This window comes from Marmota marmota, unplaced genomic scaffold (assembly GCF_001458135.2).
Source record: "Marmota marmota marmota unplaced genomic scaffold, marMar, whole genome shotgun sequence".
NCBI classification, from domain to species: Eukaryota; Metazoa; Chordata; class Mammalia; order Rodentia; family Sciuridae; genus Marmota; species Marmota marmota.
The window spans coordinates 9,454,703-9,471,438 of NW_026000249.1; the positions used below are offsets into that span (position 1 = coordinate 9,454,703).

At 40.3% G+C, this 16,736-nt stretch overlaps 1 protein-coding gene across 11 annotated transcripts in view; it reads right to left on the bottom strand.

The window, feature by feature from the left end:
* Positions 1-4,248: 4,248 nt before the first annotated feature.
* Positions 4,249-16,736, bottom strand: part of Map7d2 (MAP7 domain containing 2) — a 61,339-nt gene continuing 48,851 nt past the window's right edge. For 10 of the 11 annotated variants that reach the window (XM_048796301.1, XM_048796298.1, XM_048796296.1 and 7 more), the window contains 7 exons: positions 13,481-13,691; positions 12,636-12,740; positions 11,572-11,628; positions 10,857-10,935; positions 10,191-10,377; positions 7,564-7,836; positions 4,249-5,750 (listed from right to left, as the gene is read on the bottom strand). In XM_048796301.1, the coding sequence (XP_048652258.1) occupies positions 7,590-7,836; positions 10,191-10,377; positions 10,857-10,935; positions 11,572-11,628; positions 12,636-12,740; positions 13,481-13,691 (886 nt within the window). In that variant the 3' untranslated portion in view covers positions 4,249-5,750; positions 7,564-7,589. The remainder of the gene's footprint in view (positions 5,751-7,563; positions 7,837-10,190; positions 10,378-10,856; positions 10,936-11,571; positions 11,629-12,635; positions 12,741-13,480; positions 13,692-16,736) is intronic. The other variant, XM_048796297.1, reaches the window with a different exon arrangement.

Sequence of the window (16,736 nt, forward strand, 5' to 3'; positions counted from 1 at the left end):
AGTAGCAGGTCCATGACTGAAGAGTGTATCAGTGTGTGCTGAATCTAGACATGCACCAGAATAATGATTTGTTAAGAAATACCCAGCAGAAAATAAATGAATTTGAGTTGATAGAGAAGAAACAGGAGAAGTACAGGTCTTTGTGGGCTACTTCAAGGGAGTCTGCAGATATCTATGACTCACCTTTAGCCAGGGATCTCCAGCTTTGAGTTACATTACTCCTGTCACTCAGCTATCAGGGAGTCCCCAGCCAGACTGCAGTGACATTTTTTCCAACCTTGGCAAGGCCTCCAAGAATAGAGAGAGAATTTCAAGGAACATATTTTGGCAAAATTCCAAGAAAAGAAGTGACCATAGGTAGGAATCTTTCACCCAAGTCTCTGAAGGAAGCACTGGGGACAAGTCAGAGAGCAGCCATCAGGTAAATCAAAGTGGGAGAAGGGGGTAACTTTAGAACCACGATCAACTTTGCCCCTGACTTGTGTGAAGAACTGACATATAAATGCAACTGGCTTATAACAAGGTCCTCTTAGCTTTGGGTAGTAAGACTTCTAGGATGAAATTCCAAGGTAGACACTGTCTACCTGCCATTCCAAATCCAGCACACAGCCCATGTCCTTCTCTGTAAACTCATATGTATTAGGTGGAACCACATGAAATTTGTTTTATAGGTCAAAACAATTTCACATGGTTGAACTTACTATGTAAGGTATTTTGGACAGGTATTAACCCCCATTCTAAATTCGTCATTCATTCATTCAGAAACACTTATAGAGCCAGTGGCCATATTAGACCCTAGGATGCAATGATGAATAAGTGTTAAAAGAGCTACTATGGGCACAAGTTATGCCCATAAATAGCTCTTCACTGGGGGAGGGGATCTGAGGGACCTGCTGATCAAGGAGGACACTTGAGAGGAGGTGAGAAAACACCCTGGTTGTTGGCCTGGGAGGCCTACTTGAGGCTGGTGAGGTTGCAGAGTGGCTCTTCTGTGAGCTCTTTAGGGAGGCCAAGGGTAAATCAGGTAAATGGAATGATTTACTCATTCCATTTCTCAGCACACTGCTTGCTACATGACACATAGAAAGTATTCAACAAGTGATTGAAGGAATTGGGAAATTAATAGATGAATTTGAACAAGTTCACCTACAGAGCCAGCTGTTTTGAGAGTCATAGGATTTTAGAGCTCAAAGACCTCTCAGACATAGACCAACTTTGTCATTTTGCAGAGTGTGAAGTTCAAGCTCAGAGGCATAAACTTTATGAGATCCAGTGGTATTACCAAGATGAAAGCTGGGTAGGAGAGGTCTGCTCCACTGGAAGGAGGATTTTCTTACTCATATTAGAATTTCTGGCCCAGGTTGATAAAAGGCAGGTCAACTTTTAGTGGGGTTTATTACTATTAAATAAATCTCACTCCTTAAAACAACAACAAAAAAATGGGCTGGGGTTGTGGCTCAGCGGTAGAGCGCTCACCTAGCACGTGTGAGGCACTGAGTTAGATTCTCAGCACCACATAAAAATAAATAAAATAAATTGATCTTGGAAAAAAAGTCTCACTCTTGTTAGAATGGCAATGATCAAGAATATGAACAGTAATAAATGCTGGGGAGGTTTTGGGGAGCAAAGTACACTTGTACATTGTTGGTGGGACTGCAGACTACTACAAGCAGTCTGGAAAGCAGATGCCTCAAAAAACTAGGGATGGAACTGTTACAGAGTTGGGGCCTTCTGGGAAATTGAGGCAACATGAAGATCCCCTTTCTTCAAACCCCAATTCTTGTGATCAAGTCAGAAAGATTTCAGACATGTTGCTCAGAGCAACAGTTTATTGAAGGGATAGGAAAAATGAAAGGGGACACTCTCCAGGGAGAGAGTGGGTCCTTTTGGAAGAGAGACAATGCATCTCTCCTGCACTCCAGTTTTATTAGGGATCCCAGGGAAGTTTCCAGAGTCCCACCCAGGTATACCTCTTGAATTTGACTGACAGCAAGATGACATCAGGCTTTCAAGTCCTCAGTGCCATGACAACTCTTTCACACCTTGACCCATGCCAAGTGGTTCTAATTGGATTCTTAATCATTTTCACAGGTTTTATGATTAGGAGGAATTATTCTTATCTTCTGGGATCTGGTCTGTGAAGAGTCACAAAAGTCTCTTCCTTCAAAGTAATTTGGGTTCCTCTTATCAAGGTTGTTTCCTGCCTGCATTTCCTTGCAGATAACAGGTAGTTTGCTAAGGAATGTGACATATCCTGTCCACTTAGGCCAGGCAGGGCTGTAGGTAAATTGCTTTTTGGCAAAGAAAGCATGTGGAGGTCAGCACAGTAGGCCAAATTGATAGAATGGTTCTTGTAACCTTGTGTTCCCACCACCCTCATCTGTCTGTCTCTTAACAGAACTACCATGTGACCCAGCTATCCAACTCCTTAGTATTTCCCTCAAAGGTGTAAAATTGGCATACTATAGCAATACAGCCACCTCAATGTTTATAGCAACACAAGTCACAATAGCTAAATATGAAATCAACCCAGATGCCCATCAATAGATGAATAGATTAAGAAATTATTTTTACACACACACACGGGAGTTCCACTCAGCCATAAAAAAAATGAAATTATGGCATTTGCCAGTAAATGGATGGAAATGGAGAGTATCATGCTAAGTGAAATAAGCCAAACTCAGACTCAAAGGTTGAATGTTTTCTCTCATATGAAGAAGTTAAGAGTAAAATAAAGGAAAGAGGGAGGGAAGGATAGGATAATATAAAGAACCAATCAAATATAAATTAATAGATGAGTGAAAGGAAGTCAAGTAGAGGAAGGAGAAAGGGAGAGGGGAGGGAGGATACGTGGGAAAAGCAGGAGGATAAAGGGGGCAGTCATGAACTGAAACAGATTTCCATTCATGAATGAGTTTGTTGTGATGAACCCAATTACTATGAATAACTATAAAGCTCTAATACAAAAAGATTCTCCACTTACAATGCACTGCCCCATTGCCCACACAGGGTACATAGCTCTCCCACCTGCTTTTAGCTTGTCGTGCCACTGCCAAGTTCCAAGCTGGTAGGATATTTCCTGACTTCTGGTCTGGTGTTCTTCCATTGTGCCATGCTGAATTTCAGCATGACTTCAGTCCTTACTTAGAACACTGGAAAGTGTTGGCTTCTTTTTCTTGGGGGGAGGGGGGTTTCTGAGGATCAAGCCCAGGGTGTCATGCATGGTAAGCATATGGTCTACTACTTAACTACACTATAGTCCTATTTTTTTGTTTTTGTACTGAGGATTGAACCCAGGGGCACTTTACCTTTGAGCTACATCCCCAGCCCTTTTTATTTTTTGTTTTGAGACAGTTAAGTTGTTAAGGGTGGCCTTAAACTTGGGGTCCTCCTGTATAGACCTCCTGAATTGCTGGGATTCCAGCCATGCACCACATAGCCTGGCTGGAATTTGTTTTCTTATAAAGGAAAAAGAATTTACTTGAACTCTAATATTTCTATTTCCATTGAGAATTAAGCCAGGCATGGTAGTGCAGCCCTGTAATCCAAGCGATTCAGGAGGCTGAGGCAGGAGGATCTCAAGTTCAAAGCCAGCCTCAGCAACAGCAAGGCACTAAGCAACTCAGTGAGAGAACTTGTCTCTAAATAAAATACAAAATAGGGGTTGGGGTTGTGGCTCAGTGGTAGAGCGCTCGCCTAGCACACACAAAGCACTGGGTTCGATCTTCAGCACCACATAAATGTAAAATAGATATTGTGTCCACGTAAAACTAAAAAATATATATTAAAAAAAAAAAAAAAAAAAAAAAATGCTGGGATGTACCTCAGTCAAAGAGCACCTGGGTTCAATCATTAGTACCCCCCCAACACATAAGAGTCAACATTCCCACTGTAATTTTGTTTAAGGGCCAACTGCTAAGTGAAGTACTCCTATAATAGATAATACCAAGTTTAACTGTCTTAGTTAACTAGAAATGCCTGGCATCACAGTGTTTGGATGAAAGCACAGCAACATTACTCAGAAGTTCATCATGTTCTAGGGACAGGCTATCACTTAAATTTATTTCCACAGTTGGCTTCACTTGGCACTGACAGCAGAAGATTTTCTAACAAGTTGGACAAGGAAAGGACATCCATGTAGGATTTGGGTTTTTTCCCACATGGTTGCATGGGTTTAGAAAACCTGGTTTGATTTCGGCATATTTCTTCATTGGGCTTATACAAACAAAACACTAGCAGGCCACCAGACTCTTCGATGAAAATGTATTTCACATTAAACAGAACGTTCACATCATGCACATGAGGCATCACCAGTCACAATGGTTCTGTGAGGTACAACAGATCACAACTGCATAGATTTCTAGCAAAATAAAGTTGTAAGAAAGATGGCTAGGCATTTTTTGAAAGTCAGACCATGCTATCATTTTCTGTGTGCTTGTCATAAAAGGGATTTTCCCCCTGGTATTCATCAAGATCAATAGAACTGCATTATTAGAGGCATGTATTTTATTTAGTATATATACACATACACAAACATACACAGTTTCCATAACTAATAAACTCTTAAACTGTAGCTGGCTTTAAAAGCACATGAATAAGATTGCTATTGAGATATCTTAATGTCTCCTGATTGCAAACCTCTCTCAGAATTATAAATCTTTCCAAACCTCTTATTGTACAAGTCAAAATAAAGTTTCAAAGAAGAAAAGGTCATTTTAATCTGAGTCACATTTTTCCACAAGAAATGAAATTAAGAAAACACAGCATTATATGGCATAAAATGTGTGGCGTATACATTCTAGTGTCATTTTTCCCATTCAGATTTTTTCATGTTAAAGTCTATTACAGTGATGTCCTGGGACCAATTGGAGGCCCCCTTATTTCAGAGCACTATGATTTTTATTTGTGCCTGGATTTATTATAGTTGGGCAAACACAGGAGCAAACCAAGAAAACTCCCAAAATACAATACAAAAACAATAGCAAAAACATGAAAACCAACCACCTGTACATGAGATGCATAATTTAGTTGGAAAGTCACTCATGGTTTGGAGTGACTACAGTTTGGAGATTTTAAGGTATGACATCAAAGATGTCCATGTACAAACAAATATGCATAAGACAACAGAAATTATTATGGACCATTTAATGCTTCCTTACTCAAACACACTTATTACATTAACCCCCAAAAGAGTATAATGTAGGGCAATGCAGGTGGCAAAGCTTATTAATAAAAAAGACTTCTTCATGGTACTTTCAAACAGAGAAACCCCAGAGGGGGAGAAAACTCCAGAATTTCTTTTCCTTATAAACAAAGGGAGATGTGCAGCCCAAGCTGAATACATGTTTTAACTAGAGTTTGGGTAAATGTCTAGAATATTTTACAAGAGGAGACATCTAAATGTATAATATGTGCTCCAACTCTGGGCACGAGACTGGTCATGGAATTAACTTCTGAACCAGCATCATTCAGGTTATTCAGAGGATCACTATGATAATACAGAAGGACAGGAAGTGTTTTAGCAGCAGCTGAAGCTCATAAATAGAACTATAAAATGAAACATCGCTAAAGCCCAACAAGGCAAAAGCCTCTAGGTTTCTACCATGAGAGGCCAGGGTTTGACTACCTAGGAATACAGTTACATTCTGATCTAATAATTTGGAATCCAGCGTAAAGGGTGACAGAAGCTTCTTCAGATGACCGGCAGCTGATTTGACTACCGGGAACTTCACAGGTTTTCCAAACACCACCTGTATCAATTCAAAAACAAAGCCAGGTGAGACCAATGCAGAAACCAAGTATTTTGCACTTGGTAATTAGGTTTAGGTTTTCTTTGGCTCATTCAGTATTTCTCAGCAGAAATATTGCTGCATTTTGCACAGGACAATTTTTTTAGGTTGGTCAAATTTTCCTTATGTGAGAGTGTCCTAAAACCTGCAGATGTTTTGTGGATTTTCTGTTCTTTACTGGACAGTGAGGTAAACCAACTTAAGAAAAGCTTATTAAAGTCAAGGTTTGCTAACGACAAAAGTAGCCTCTTAATAAATACTAAGCCGTGAAACTGTCAAGGAAACAATGTTCAGGTAAATTAGTGTTTTAAGAGTCCAAGAAAGCAGCTTCTTCTCCAAACTAGGGACATAGTTTACTCTAGAAGTGATCTGTCAGTATGGGGTTGGAGCTCAGTGGTAGAGTGCTTGCCTCACAAATGTGAGGCACTGGGTTCAATGCTCAGCATCACATAAAACTAAATAAAATAAAGGTATTGTGTCTATCTACAACTAAAAAATATATACGTATAAAGAGAAATGACCTGTCAATCACCTCATCTCATGTGTCAAATGACTGCAGCTGCTTTTCCAAGAATCAAGAGGCAGGGACCCTAAAGTTCTTATCTACAGGCAAGAGCTGAGGTCAGGTGGAAATAAGCAAACAAAATACAATGACCTCAGCCATGTGGCTTCCCCAACCTGTTACCTCATTTCAGAAATAACAAGAAGTCTATGGTACACCACCCTGAACATGCCCCATCTCGTCTGATCTTGGAAGCTAAGTGGGGTAGAGCCTGATTAGTACTTGGATGGGAAAAATAAAAAGGTTGGACCAAATCATTTTAGACATCAAAGTTATGTTACAGGAGTGGAGCATCAAAGGAAATAAAGTGACAGAATGCAGAGAATATAAAAACATTTGAGCTAAAAATGGTTGCCTAACATGTTCAATCTCCAGTACCACATACACACCAAAAAAAAAAAAAGGGAAAAAATAGCAGGAGGTGTGATACGAATTAAGTTGTGAAAGGATTTGGTGCTAGATCGTATTTTGTTTTCATTATTGAAAACAAATAAGTCCCAAATTTAAGTAAGTCAAATATGAAATGTGTGTATCTAAGTATATTCCTACTCAAATGAGAGGGGTTAGGGTATAGTTCAGTGACCCTGGGTTCAATCTGTGGCACACACACACAAAAAAAAAAAAAAAAAAAAAAAAGAAAAGAAAAGAAAGAAAGAAAGAAAAAGAGCCTCTAGAGTGCTTTGACAAGAAAATAGGTCAAGGGTAGGGGAAAAACTTTCAGTGCACATCCTGTAGCTCTTTCCTCTTACTCCCTCAGGTATGATCTAGGAACAGATGTCTCTGTTTTGGAAGAATCCAGAAGGGGTCTAGAGAAGAGCCAAGCATTTGGCCTAACACTCATCAATGTATATGAATGATGAAGGAAGAGAAGTTCATTTTACCACCTTGTAATATTTTAAGAGCATTTTCTCCTTACCTCTGAAGAAGGTGCTACTTGAAACAACTGGCAATCAAACCTTCCCTTCCCACTTACTCCCCAGAACAATAGGGTCTATGAATCAGGCAAGGCATGGCACTGGAGGCTCCCACAGGAAGAAATTCCTTGAATTTCATAGCATTTTTTATATATGCTATATGGTATGGTATATACCATATTTGTGTTTGTATTTTTCAAATAAAATTAGTCATCCAGAAGGCTGAGTGATGTTTATCCTATCTTCACACACTCTAGTTGGGAAGGTAAGGATTTAGAGTATCATCAAAAGACTGTACCTTTCATTAAAGGGATGTTGTATTTGTCAACAGAAGGAGTTCAGAGTAGTTTCTTGGCCAGGACTGTTAAATCCTTCAATAAGGTTTTTGTTACAGTCATCCAGGCTGAGATTTTCACTGGATCTCTTGGGGAACGGGGGACCAGTGAAATCTAAGAGATCTTGAAGTGCTCGGGCATTACCAGTTCCATTTTGGTCCAGAGACATCCCAGGAATCATTTCACTCACTGGTGAAAATTCTGGGATGGAGATAAGTTCTTCTTTGGAAACAGGACTAGAAGAGATGAAGGAGAGAGAGGGAGAGACAGATAGAGGGAGAGGAGAGAGAACATGAGAACTAAGCACACTATGTTAATGTGCTTCATTCTATTTGTAATATTTTATTACACTCTTGTAGAAAAGATAAATTTAGAGACAGTTTATGTGTAACACATCATAAAAAAATACACAAGTTCAAGTCTGAGAAGTGGGTAGGCACAGGCCTCTGTGGATGAGAACAAGGGAAGTAGACCAAACAAGATGTGCAGGCCAAGCTTATGCTGCCCAAGGAGTGAAAGAAAAAAACCTACAGGCACTGACACTTTACTACAGAGTAGCAAGGTCCTTCCAGAACTTTCAGAATAGAACAAACAGAAAGCAAATACCAAAAGTGAACTAAGGAAGGGCTCTAATTAACACTGGGGCTCCTTGTGCTGCCTTTCCAGCAGTGCTGGCCTGGGCAAGCTGCTTTTCCTTCCCTGGATTTGGTTTCCACCCCTATAAAATGGGAGGAACAGTAATCTCTCCCTCTCAGGGTTCCTGTGAATATGAATGTGACTGTGTTGGGAAGAGTTCATGAAGAACCATGTGCATCCATCTAGTCACCTGCCGAATCAATCTCACTGCTTCTTTTCTAAATCCTGACTTAATCAGTTTGCTCAGCTGAACCCCCCCACCCACCTCCTCCCTCTCTTCCTAGATATGGAAGGGGTTGCACTACTGCTGTCTGCTATAGGCCTAGCAAAGGAGCAAATCCAGGCCCAGAAGAGTGGTGGGCTGGGAATTGAGGATTTGTCCCAGGAGTCCTTTAATAGCCACAGTAAGGTTGCTGCCAGGCTCTTCTTTTCTTCCTTGATGAGATCTTACAGATGAATCAAGAAAAACCAGTTGAACTGCAGAAGCTCAGTGGAGCCACCTACCTCACACCTGAGCCCAGTTAAGGGGCAACAGCTGACCTACAACCACCCCTGGTGTTTGAAGTCTGGGAAAACTGCCTCATTAAACAGAAACATCCTGCTTCATCTTCATCTTTCCCCACCTCCATCCCCTGCATTTAAACTGGTCAGAGAAAAGAGGAGAAAATGATACCACAAGTTCGGGTGTATCCACCAAGGTCACATCACTTTCTAAGTGAGAACATAGTGTGCTAAGCCCTTTTACTTTCTTGAACTCTGGTCAGAGGTGCCACATCTTGTTCCCTTCCCTCCCCCAACAAGACATTAAAGAATAAACACAGCTGGCTCAATATGTGGGTGGAATATGTTGGGTTAACCTTTCAGATTGCCTTAGTTGTTTTCTGCTGGGGACAGAGTGGCACCAACTAGGAGAAGCCGGCCATGATGGTGGTGTTGAGGGATGGGAAGACCCAGGCGAGGACTGAGGGGCCCTGCTACCATTCTACACAGGATTTTCTCTACTGATGATGTCCTGGATTTCACATATCTAGCTTGAGCCCTGTGAGGATGAGTGGAATATTGACGATTAGTGTTACAGGAACCCCACCTCCAGACTAAGCAGAGAACTTAGGACAGAAGGTAAACTGGCAGGTTGGAGCTCTGGTAGTGCTTTTACAAAATACTGTCACACTCTCCTAATACAAAGAGCCAACCCTTATTCCAACTACCCTACCAAAGGTTGTCCACTCCAATGCCTCTGCCTCAATCTCATACCAATAGATTCTTTTATCTGGGATTAATTTGCCAGATGATGTCATCTACAAAAATGATACCAGTTTATGAATTCCTTAGATTTTTAGGATCTGAAAGCAATTTAGTTCCTTTATCAAGTCTGCAATGACAAGTTTACTTGTGGAGACACATCACTCTGGACACAGGGAATCTTGTTGATCCTGGCAAGGTCCCCTTTACCTATAGGTGCATCTATCCCCCCAGACACAGAGGGCTGGCTCCTAAATGCTCAAAATTGCCACTATTTCTCTGGACAACTTCCTTTAGCTGACAGGCACCCCCATGATCATGGTTCTGTATCCCCTAGCCAAGAAACTCACAGTAAATAACTGATGGATACAGTGGTACAAATACCATATTCCTTATCTCAACTGAACAACTCTCTGGTGGAAATTCATCCTGCAGAGCTCCTATGCTACTGTCTGAGAATACATCCTTACTTATTGCCTTCCCTTCTGCCCACTCCTCCTGAGAATCCTCCCCTACTAAATCATATGCCCAGGCTCTGCTTCTAGGGAGCCTAGTTCGAGATAACAGTATTATATCATTGATAGCTTTCCTATAATGTCAACCAAATCTGATTTAGGTTATTGTATTGTATAAAAGATGGAGAAACAAACTAAAAGACAGTGGTGGTGTTTGGAAAAGAGATGAAGTTTATATGTAAAAGAAATTGACATACCTCACATCCATAGACTGAACTTCTTCAGTTGAATCATCCAGACTGTTTGATTTCCCATCAAGGGCATCCAGATGAACAAATGCCCCAACTGGTTTAAGCCCATTAGAAAAAACATCTCGTGGAAAAGTTTCTGGGGCAGCACGCCCCACAGCATTAACCTCCTGGCAGGTGTTCAATCCATTGATTTCTGATCAAGAACAAAGTCCTTTCGTGAATCATAAAATATACAAAACGAAATTACAGGAAATACATAAAAAGGTAATTAATTTAATCCTCTGCTTCACTACTGATGCAATATCTTCTGTGGAAAGAACCACCAACAGCCCCATGTAATCACCTTCACATGGGGGAAGAGATGACACACAGCATTATTGCAGGGCCTTGATAGAAGAGCAAGACCAGATCTTAATAACATATGACCAGTAGTTAGGCTCCATGGAAAGCATCCTGGGCCAGAAAGACAGTGTGCTTTCTGTGCCAGGATTAAACAAGGAAGCCAGCGGTTTTCCAAATACAGTCAATAGTCCCTGGGCTTTAGAGATGCTCCAGGAAGAAAATCTGCTGTCAGCCACAGCTCTGGGACCCACATGTGCCCCTCCTTCACAGGAAGCTTTATGGACTCCCACTATTAAAGGAAAAAACACAAGCACCAGACCTCACACTCACCTATTTTGTTGGGGACAACTGGTTTTGTCTTATTTTCCACACATAGAACAGGCTGAATCTCCGCTTTTGAGTCTTCTTTCTGAAAACAAAAAGAGAGTAGATGAAAAGAGGGAAGGCTGACATTACACAGAAAAATAAATGCTTTTTAAAACCACCAGGAGAAATCTGGAGCCCTGTTGGGCCATCTGCCTGTTCCATGATATTTCTCTGAATTTTCAGCTGCTTCCCTTATCACCATTCTTTTTGTATTCGTGCACTACTGTGACTCTCCTTGCACCCCAACCCCACCACTTTGAAAAAATCTTTTTTTTTTTTTTTTTGGTACCAGGGATTGAACTCAGGGCCACTCAAACACTGAGCCACATCCCCAGTCCTTTTTTGTATTTTATTTAGAGACAGGGTCTCACTGAATTGCTCAGCGCCTTGCTTTTTGCTGAAGCTGGCTCTGAACTCATGATCCTCCTGCCTCAGCCTCCTGAGCCGCTGGGATTACAGGTGTGTGTCACCGCACCAGCTGAGAAAATCTTTTAGCTGCTCCATCTCTGAAATTCCTCCTTCCTTTCAAGATCCTATTTCCTCTTTAACCTGGCCAGAAACAGAGCATGGAGAGTCCATTTTTTTTTTCCTGGATAATTTTCTCTGAGACCTACAACTTCACTGAATGTTTTCTGCAATTCTTTCCTGCTGGTTACATAATAGTCATCTGAATTCCTACCTTCACTTCTGGAGACACATCACTCTTCCTTGTTCTCTTCATGATTTCATCTATTCTCTGTAAACAAAACAGGCGAGAGGACCATAATACCAAAAATATAAAATAGTAGTTGGGTCTAAATGCAATTTCACATTTCTGAGAAGACTGGTAAAAGACAAATGTCAGCAGAGGATAAAAAGCATGGAAAGGTTTTCCATTGTTTTTGTAGATGGGTTTCTCTGGCTCTACAAACAAGGTCAAATGAAGCAGACTAGTACATATCCAGGATCAATAATCCATATCCTATCTTTCTCCTTTCTCTCCTTTGGTTCCCTATAAATAAAAAAAAAATCACCATCTGCCATTCTAGAGGATCACCCTCCAGAAAATGAAGCTAAGGTTAGTTCAGGAGAGATGTCCATAGATTCCCAGCTCCTAGATGTAGATATAGCATTACAAAGCCCAGGTTGGGCCTAGGATATCATGAGATTGGAACTTTATAATCAGCCTCCTTAAACCCAATTTTATCTATAAATACATTAAGTGTAAATGGACTAATCACTCCAATTAAAAGGCAAAAAATGTCTTTAATACCCTGTATTAAAATAGTAAGTCCTGACTATGTGCTGTTCATAAGAGAGATTCTTGTAAGGACACACATAGGTTCAAAGTAAAAAAAAAATGGCAAAGATTTACCATGCAGGTACCAATCATAATAGGGCTGCCAAAACAGACTTTAAGAAGAAATAATACTAGAATTAAGAAGGGCATTTCATGGTAAAGGGATCAATTCAACAGGAAAACTTAACAATCTAATGTGAATATTCAACTAATAAATAGGGTTTTAAAACATATAAAACAAAATTGACAGAACTGAAAGGAGAAGTAAATAAATTCATAATCACAGAGGGAGATTTTTAGATGACAGAAAACTAATAAAGTTATAGAAGATTTGAACAGCACTACCAAGGAAACTTGACCTAATTGACAATTTTAAGAACACTGCACCCAGTCATTGCAGAACAGAGCTGGATTAACTTCCTGTTCCTGTCTCATCCTAAGTCCTCCTGATCCCCAAGCCTTACCTTCTTCCTCTCCAGTCTCTCCTGCTCAATCTGCAGCATGATTTGTTCTCTTTCTAGACGCATCTGTTTAGCTGCCTCCTGGGCCTTTGCTTCTGCTGCTTCTTTCTGAGAGCAACAGGTAAGCCAAAGCACAGGCTTTATTAAACTAAGAAAGCATTGTACAAACTCCTGGGCTTTGTATAAGTCCTTTACCCCATTATCTGCCCCAAAGTGGATGAGGCACCAATATTCAATGTAAATTCACACAACCTGCTCTATGATAGAGGAGATACTGTTGGGACCCATTCATATACCCTTATCCCACCATGAAAATCACCTGCAAGCTAGTTTTCATACATGGCCCAGGTCTTTCTATCCGTGGGTAAGCTCTGGCCATGAAATGTGTATATAGCCAGAAATTTCCAGGAGTTATTCCTAAGGAGAAACCTTCCACAAAAAGGGGCAGTATTAGTAAATAAATTGTCCAGTTTCCTCATCCCCTGGACAATTCTAATGCATGATCCCAGTCTCTCAGAGGGTCCCAAAAGCACTAAGTTCCAGGGGCCCATAGTAACCCACTCATGGATGTTCTTGTATATTGGCGTTCCACTTTTTTCCCTAGCAGCTTCATGGGATCCCCTCCCAAATAAACTACTGGCCCCCAAATTTTATCCTTGGGTCTGCCTTTGTGAAAATACAAACTCACAGATGGCAAATATTACCAACTTCAATTGTATTTAATAACTAGCCCAGATGATTTAAGAAAAAACTTCAAGTAACTATTATGAGTAATTCAAATTTAATAAAATTTACCTAATATTAAGTAAGGCCCTTTAAAAAAAAGGAAAATCTGAGGATGACTGTACCTGCTTTTCAATCATGGCTTTTTCTTGTTTTTCTTTTTCTTGCTTTTCTTTCAGCAACAGCTCCTCCTCTGCCTTCTGCTTAGCCTCCTCTCCTGCCTTTCTTCTTTCTTCCTCTTCCTGCCATTTCTTTTTCTCCTCTTGCTTACGGGCTTCTTCTTCTAGGTGCAGCCTTTCCTCCTCTGCTTTTCTTTTCAGTTCTTCTCTCTCTAGCCTTTTGAGGACATAATCATCATTAGGAGAGGAAAACATGCTCAAAAGGCAAACTGCCAGGGAACTGTGTCCTGACAGTAGTGGGGAATGCTCAACACATTAATGAATACATGCATTTGAATTCATATACACTTAATAAAATGCCTCATCTTTCCCAGAAATCTATTTCAGTTCATATGCTTACCAAAAACTATTAACCAGGCTTGACTTTAAACTCTTTACTACAAAGAGTAACACATATTGACTTGTGAAGACATAAAGGTTCCCTCATTGTTCTATAAATGAAGACAAAGGAGACCAAGCCTGATCATTTTATTCAATGACAATTTTTTTAATTAAGCAGAATAAATATTTAAAAACCAAATAAAGATAGAAAATAGGAAGTGATGTAATGGCTACAAATATGCCAGTCAGCAATTTAAGAGCAGTGACCATGAGCTCAAAAGTTCATTTGGGGGTTTAACTGGTATGTGACTTCTGAAGCAGCCAATGAAAGAAAATGCTCAACAGAACTTCAACATTTAATGTAGAAATTAAAGCATCTGTTTTTCCATTTGACTTGGCAATCTTTAAAAAATCTATTTTAGCTTTTAATTTGTGCTATATGAAAATTAAGTGGCATTTAGACATTGTCATCCACAAATGAATGGTTCATGATATAATGACAAAGAGCTCTAAGCAGTGAGGAAATATTCTATAAAGTCTAAATGCTGGTTTTTACATTTCAAATGTTCCGGCTCACAAGTGCATCACTGTTAGGCACTGGATAATCACTGTTAATGTAAACACCTGGTCAAGACTCAAGCTGAATGCTGATTGTGCCACTTGGTGCAAGACACTTGCAAAGTCACTCAACATTTCTGATGCCCATTTTAAAAATGGAAATAGCTATACCACTGCTTGATGGAGTTACTGTGAGGATTCAATAATGCATGGGGATGCCTGGCCCTGGAACATTCAAAAATGTTGGTTTGTTTTACAAATTAAAATGAATACTACCTTCACCTCCAATGTTATTTTTTTAAAGAAATTTAACATTTTTCTGTTTTTATGTGGTGCTAAGAATTGAACTCAGTACCTCACCCATGCTAGGCAAGTGCTCTACCACTGAGCTACAACCCTAGCCCCCCAATGTTCTTTTATTATTTTTTTAAAATATTTATTTAGTTGTAGATAAACACACAGTATCTTTATTTATTTTTATGTGGTGATGAGGATCAAACCCAGTGCCTCACATATGCAAGGCAAGTGCTTTACCACTGAGCTACAGCCCCAGCCCCCCCTCCAATGTTCTTTTCATCTATAAATCTGTATGTTTTCAGAAGTTACCTTTATATAGAAGCATGAAGTGTTATGTTTCTATTTAAATTTTTTTTTTTTTTGGTACCAGGGGTGCTTAACCACTGAGCCACATCCCCAGCCCTTTTAAAAAAATATATTTAGTTGAAGGTGGACACAATAGCTTTATTTTATTTATTTATATGTGGTGCTGAGGATCGAACCCAGGGCCGCACATATGTTAAGTGAACACTCTACCGCTGAGCCACAACCCCAGCCCCCCCAGCCCTTTTTTGTATTTTATTTAGAGATAGGGTCTCACTGAGTTGCTGAGGCTGGCTTTGAACTTGTGACGCTCCTGCCTCAGCCTCCTGAGCCACTGGGAAAAACCTAAAGGCATTATCCCAAGAGTATAACAGTATGAGATAATGTACTCTACACCAATAGAGGCTACAGTGCCTAGGAGTATTTGTGGAGCACCTAAAATTATGAACAAATATTCTCCAGAAGAGTATTGCAGGGCCTAATCAGAAAGAAAACTTCTGTTTTCTTAGATTCCTTCATGAAAGATAAAGTATACCCCACATAGGATTAACAAAAATGGCTGTGTTGATATCAAGATTTATCCAAAGATCAATCAGAACACTGCTTCATTTCTTATTCCTTTTTAAAAATTCAGTTGTGATTGTCTCAGAAAAGTTAAAATACAAAGGATACATAGTATATGAATCAATGCACAAGCTACTTCACAAAGAACCTGTAATCTGTGTCTTCAGAATCTGAAAATCCACTGCTGCTTCTGTTTATATCATTAGGACTTCAAGGTGCCCAGATGCACATACATGTAGTAACATTCTTGTGGCTCCTTATTTTCCATAATTGCCTAGGAATTTTATGAATTCCTCCCCAGAGGCCCATAACACCCTGTTTGTCCTTTTCATCATGCCTTCATGGAAATCCCATCCTTTTAGACAAAATTTCCTCCATTAACCACACTTTGCTTTCTCCAAAGTAGGTAAAAACTAGTATGTATGGGTGCATGCACACACAAACTCCAAAAAACTGGTTTCCATTGTGTAAAACAGGGTCCTTTGCAATCCTCTCCAAGTATGAACATTCTCTCCCTGCTTAAGGAACCAGAGAGAGCATTATTTCATTCTTTCCCCCCACCAGCCCTCTGCTGTAGGTCACCTGTAGCCCACCACCTTTGCCATCATTATCAAGTTCCCTCCATAGTACACCAGGCCTGAGGGCAGTTCTATCATTCTTTCCATCTTTGTTGTTGTCATCCCTCCAAGTCCCATCCCTCCACCTTACTGACTTAGAAAATACCAGAAAACTGCACATCACTGTCATCATTTGTTATTTAATTGATGTATTCCTTGTCCCTGTCCATTGGTGAGGGTCTTCATGTAATGGCTCCTGTCACGAAACCTCTAGTACCTCACCCCCTTCTATCTCATCCTGCTCACATCACTGACATATGGTCAACCTTGAATTGTTTAATCTTGTGGATGAGTATGTGGGCTCACCATTTTTATTCCTATGTGCTTAAAAGTTTTCATTAGAAAAAGGTTAACCCTCCATGTCTTTCTCTGCTGATCTGCCTGGTAAAGCCTGTACAGCTGATTTGCATCTACTTCCCTTTTTTCTCACTGCCCTCCAGGACTCTGATCCCCTGCTGAGCTTTTCTGTGATGGCATGAAGGTTACTCTGTTGTCCAATGCTGGGCCTGGATGGCCCCCAGGACCACTCATGCCCCTGCTGG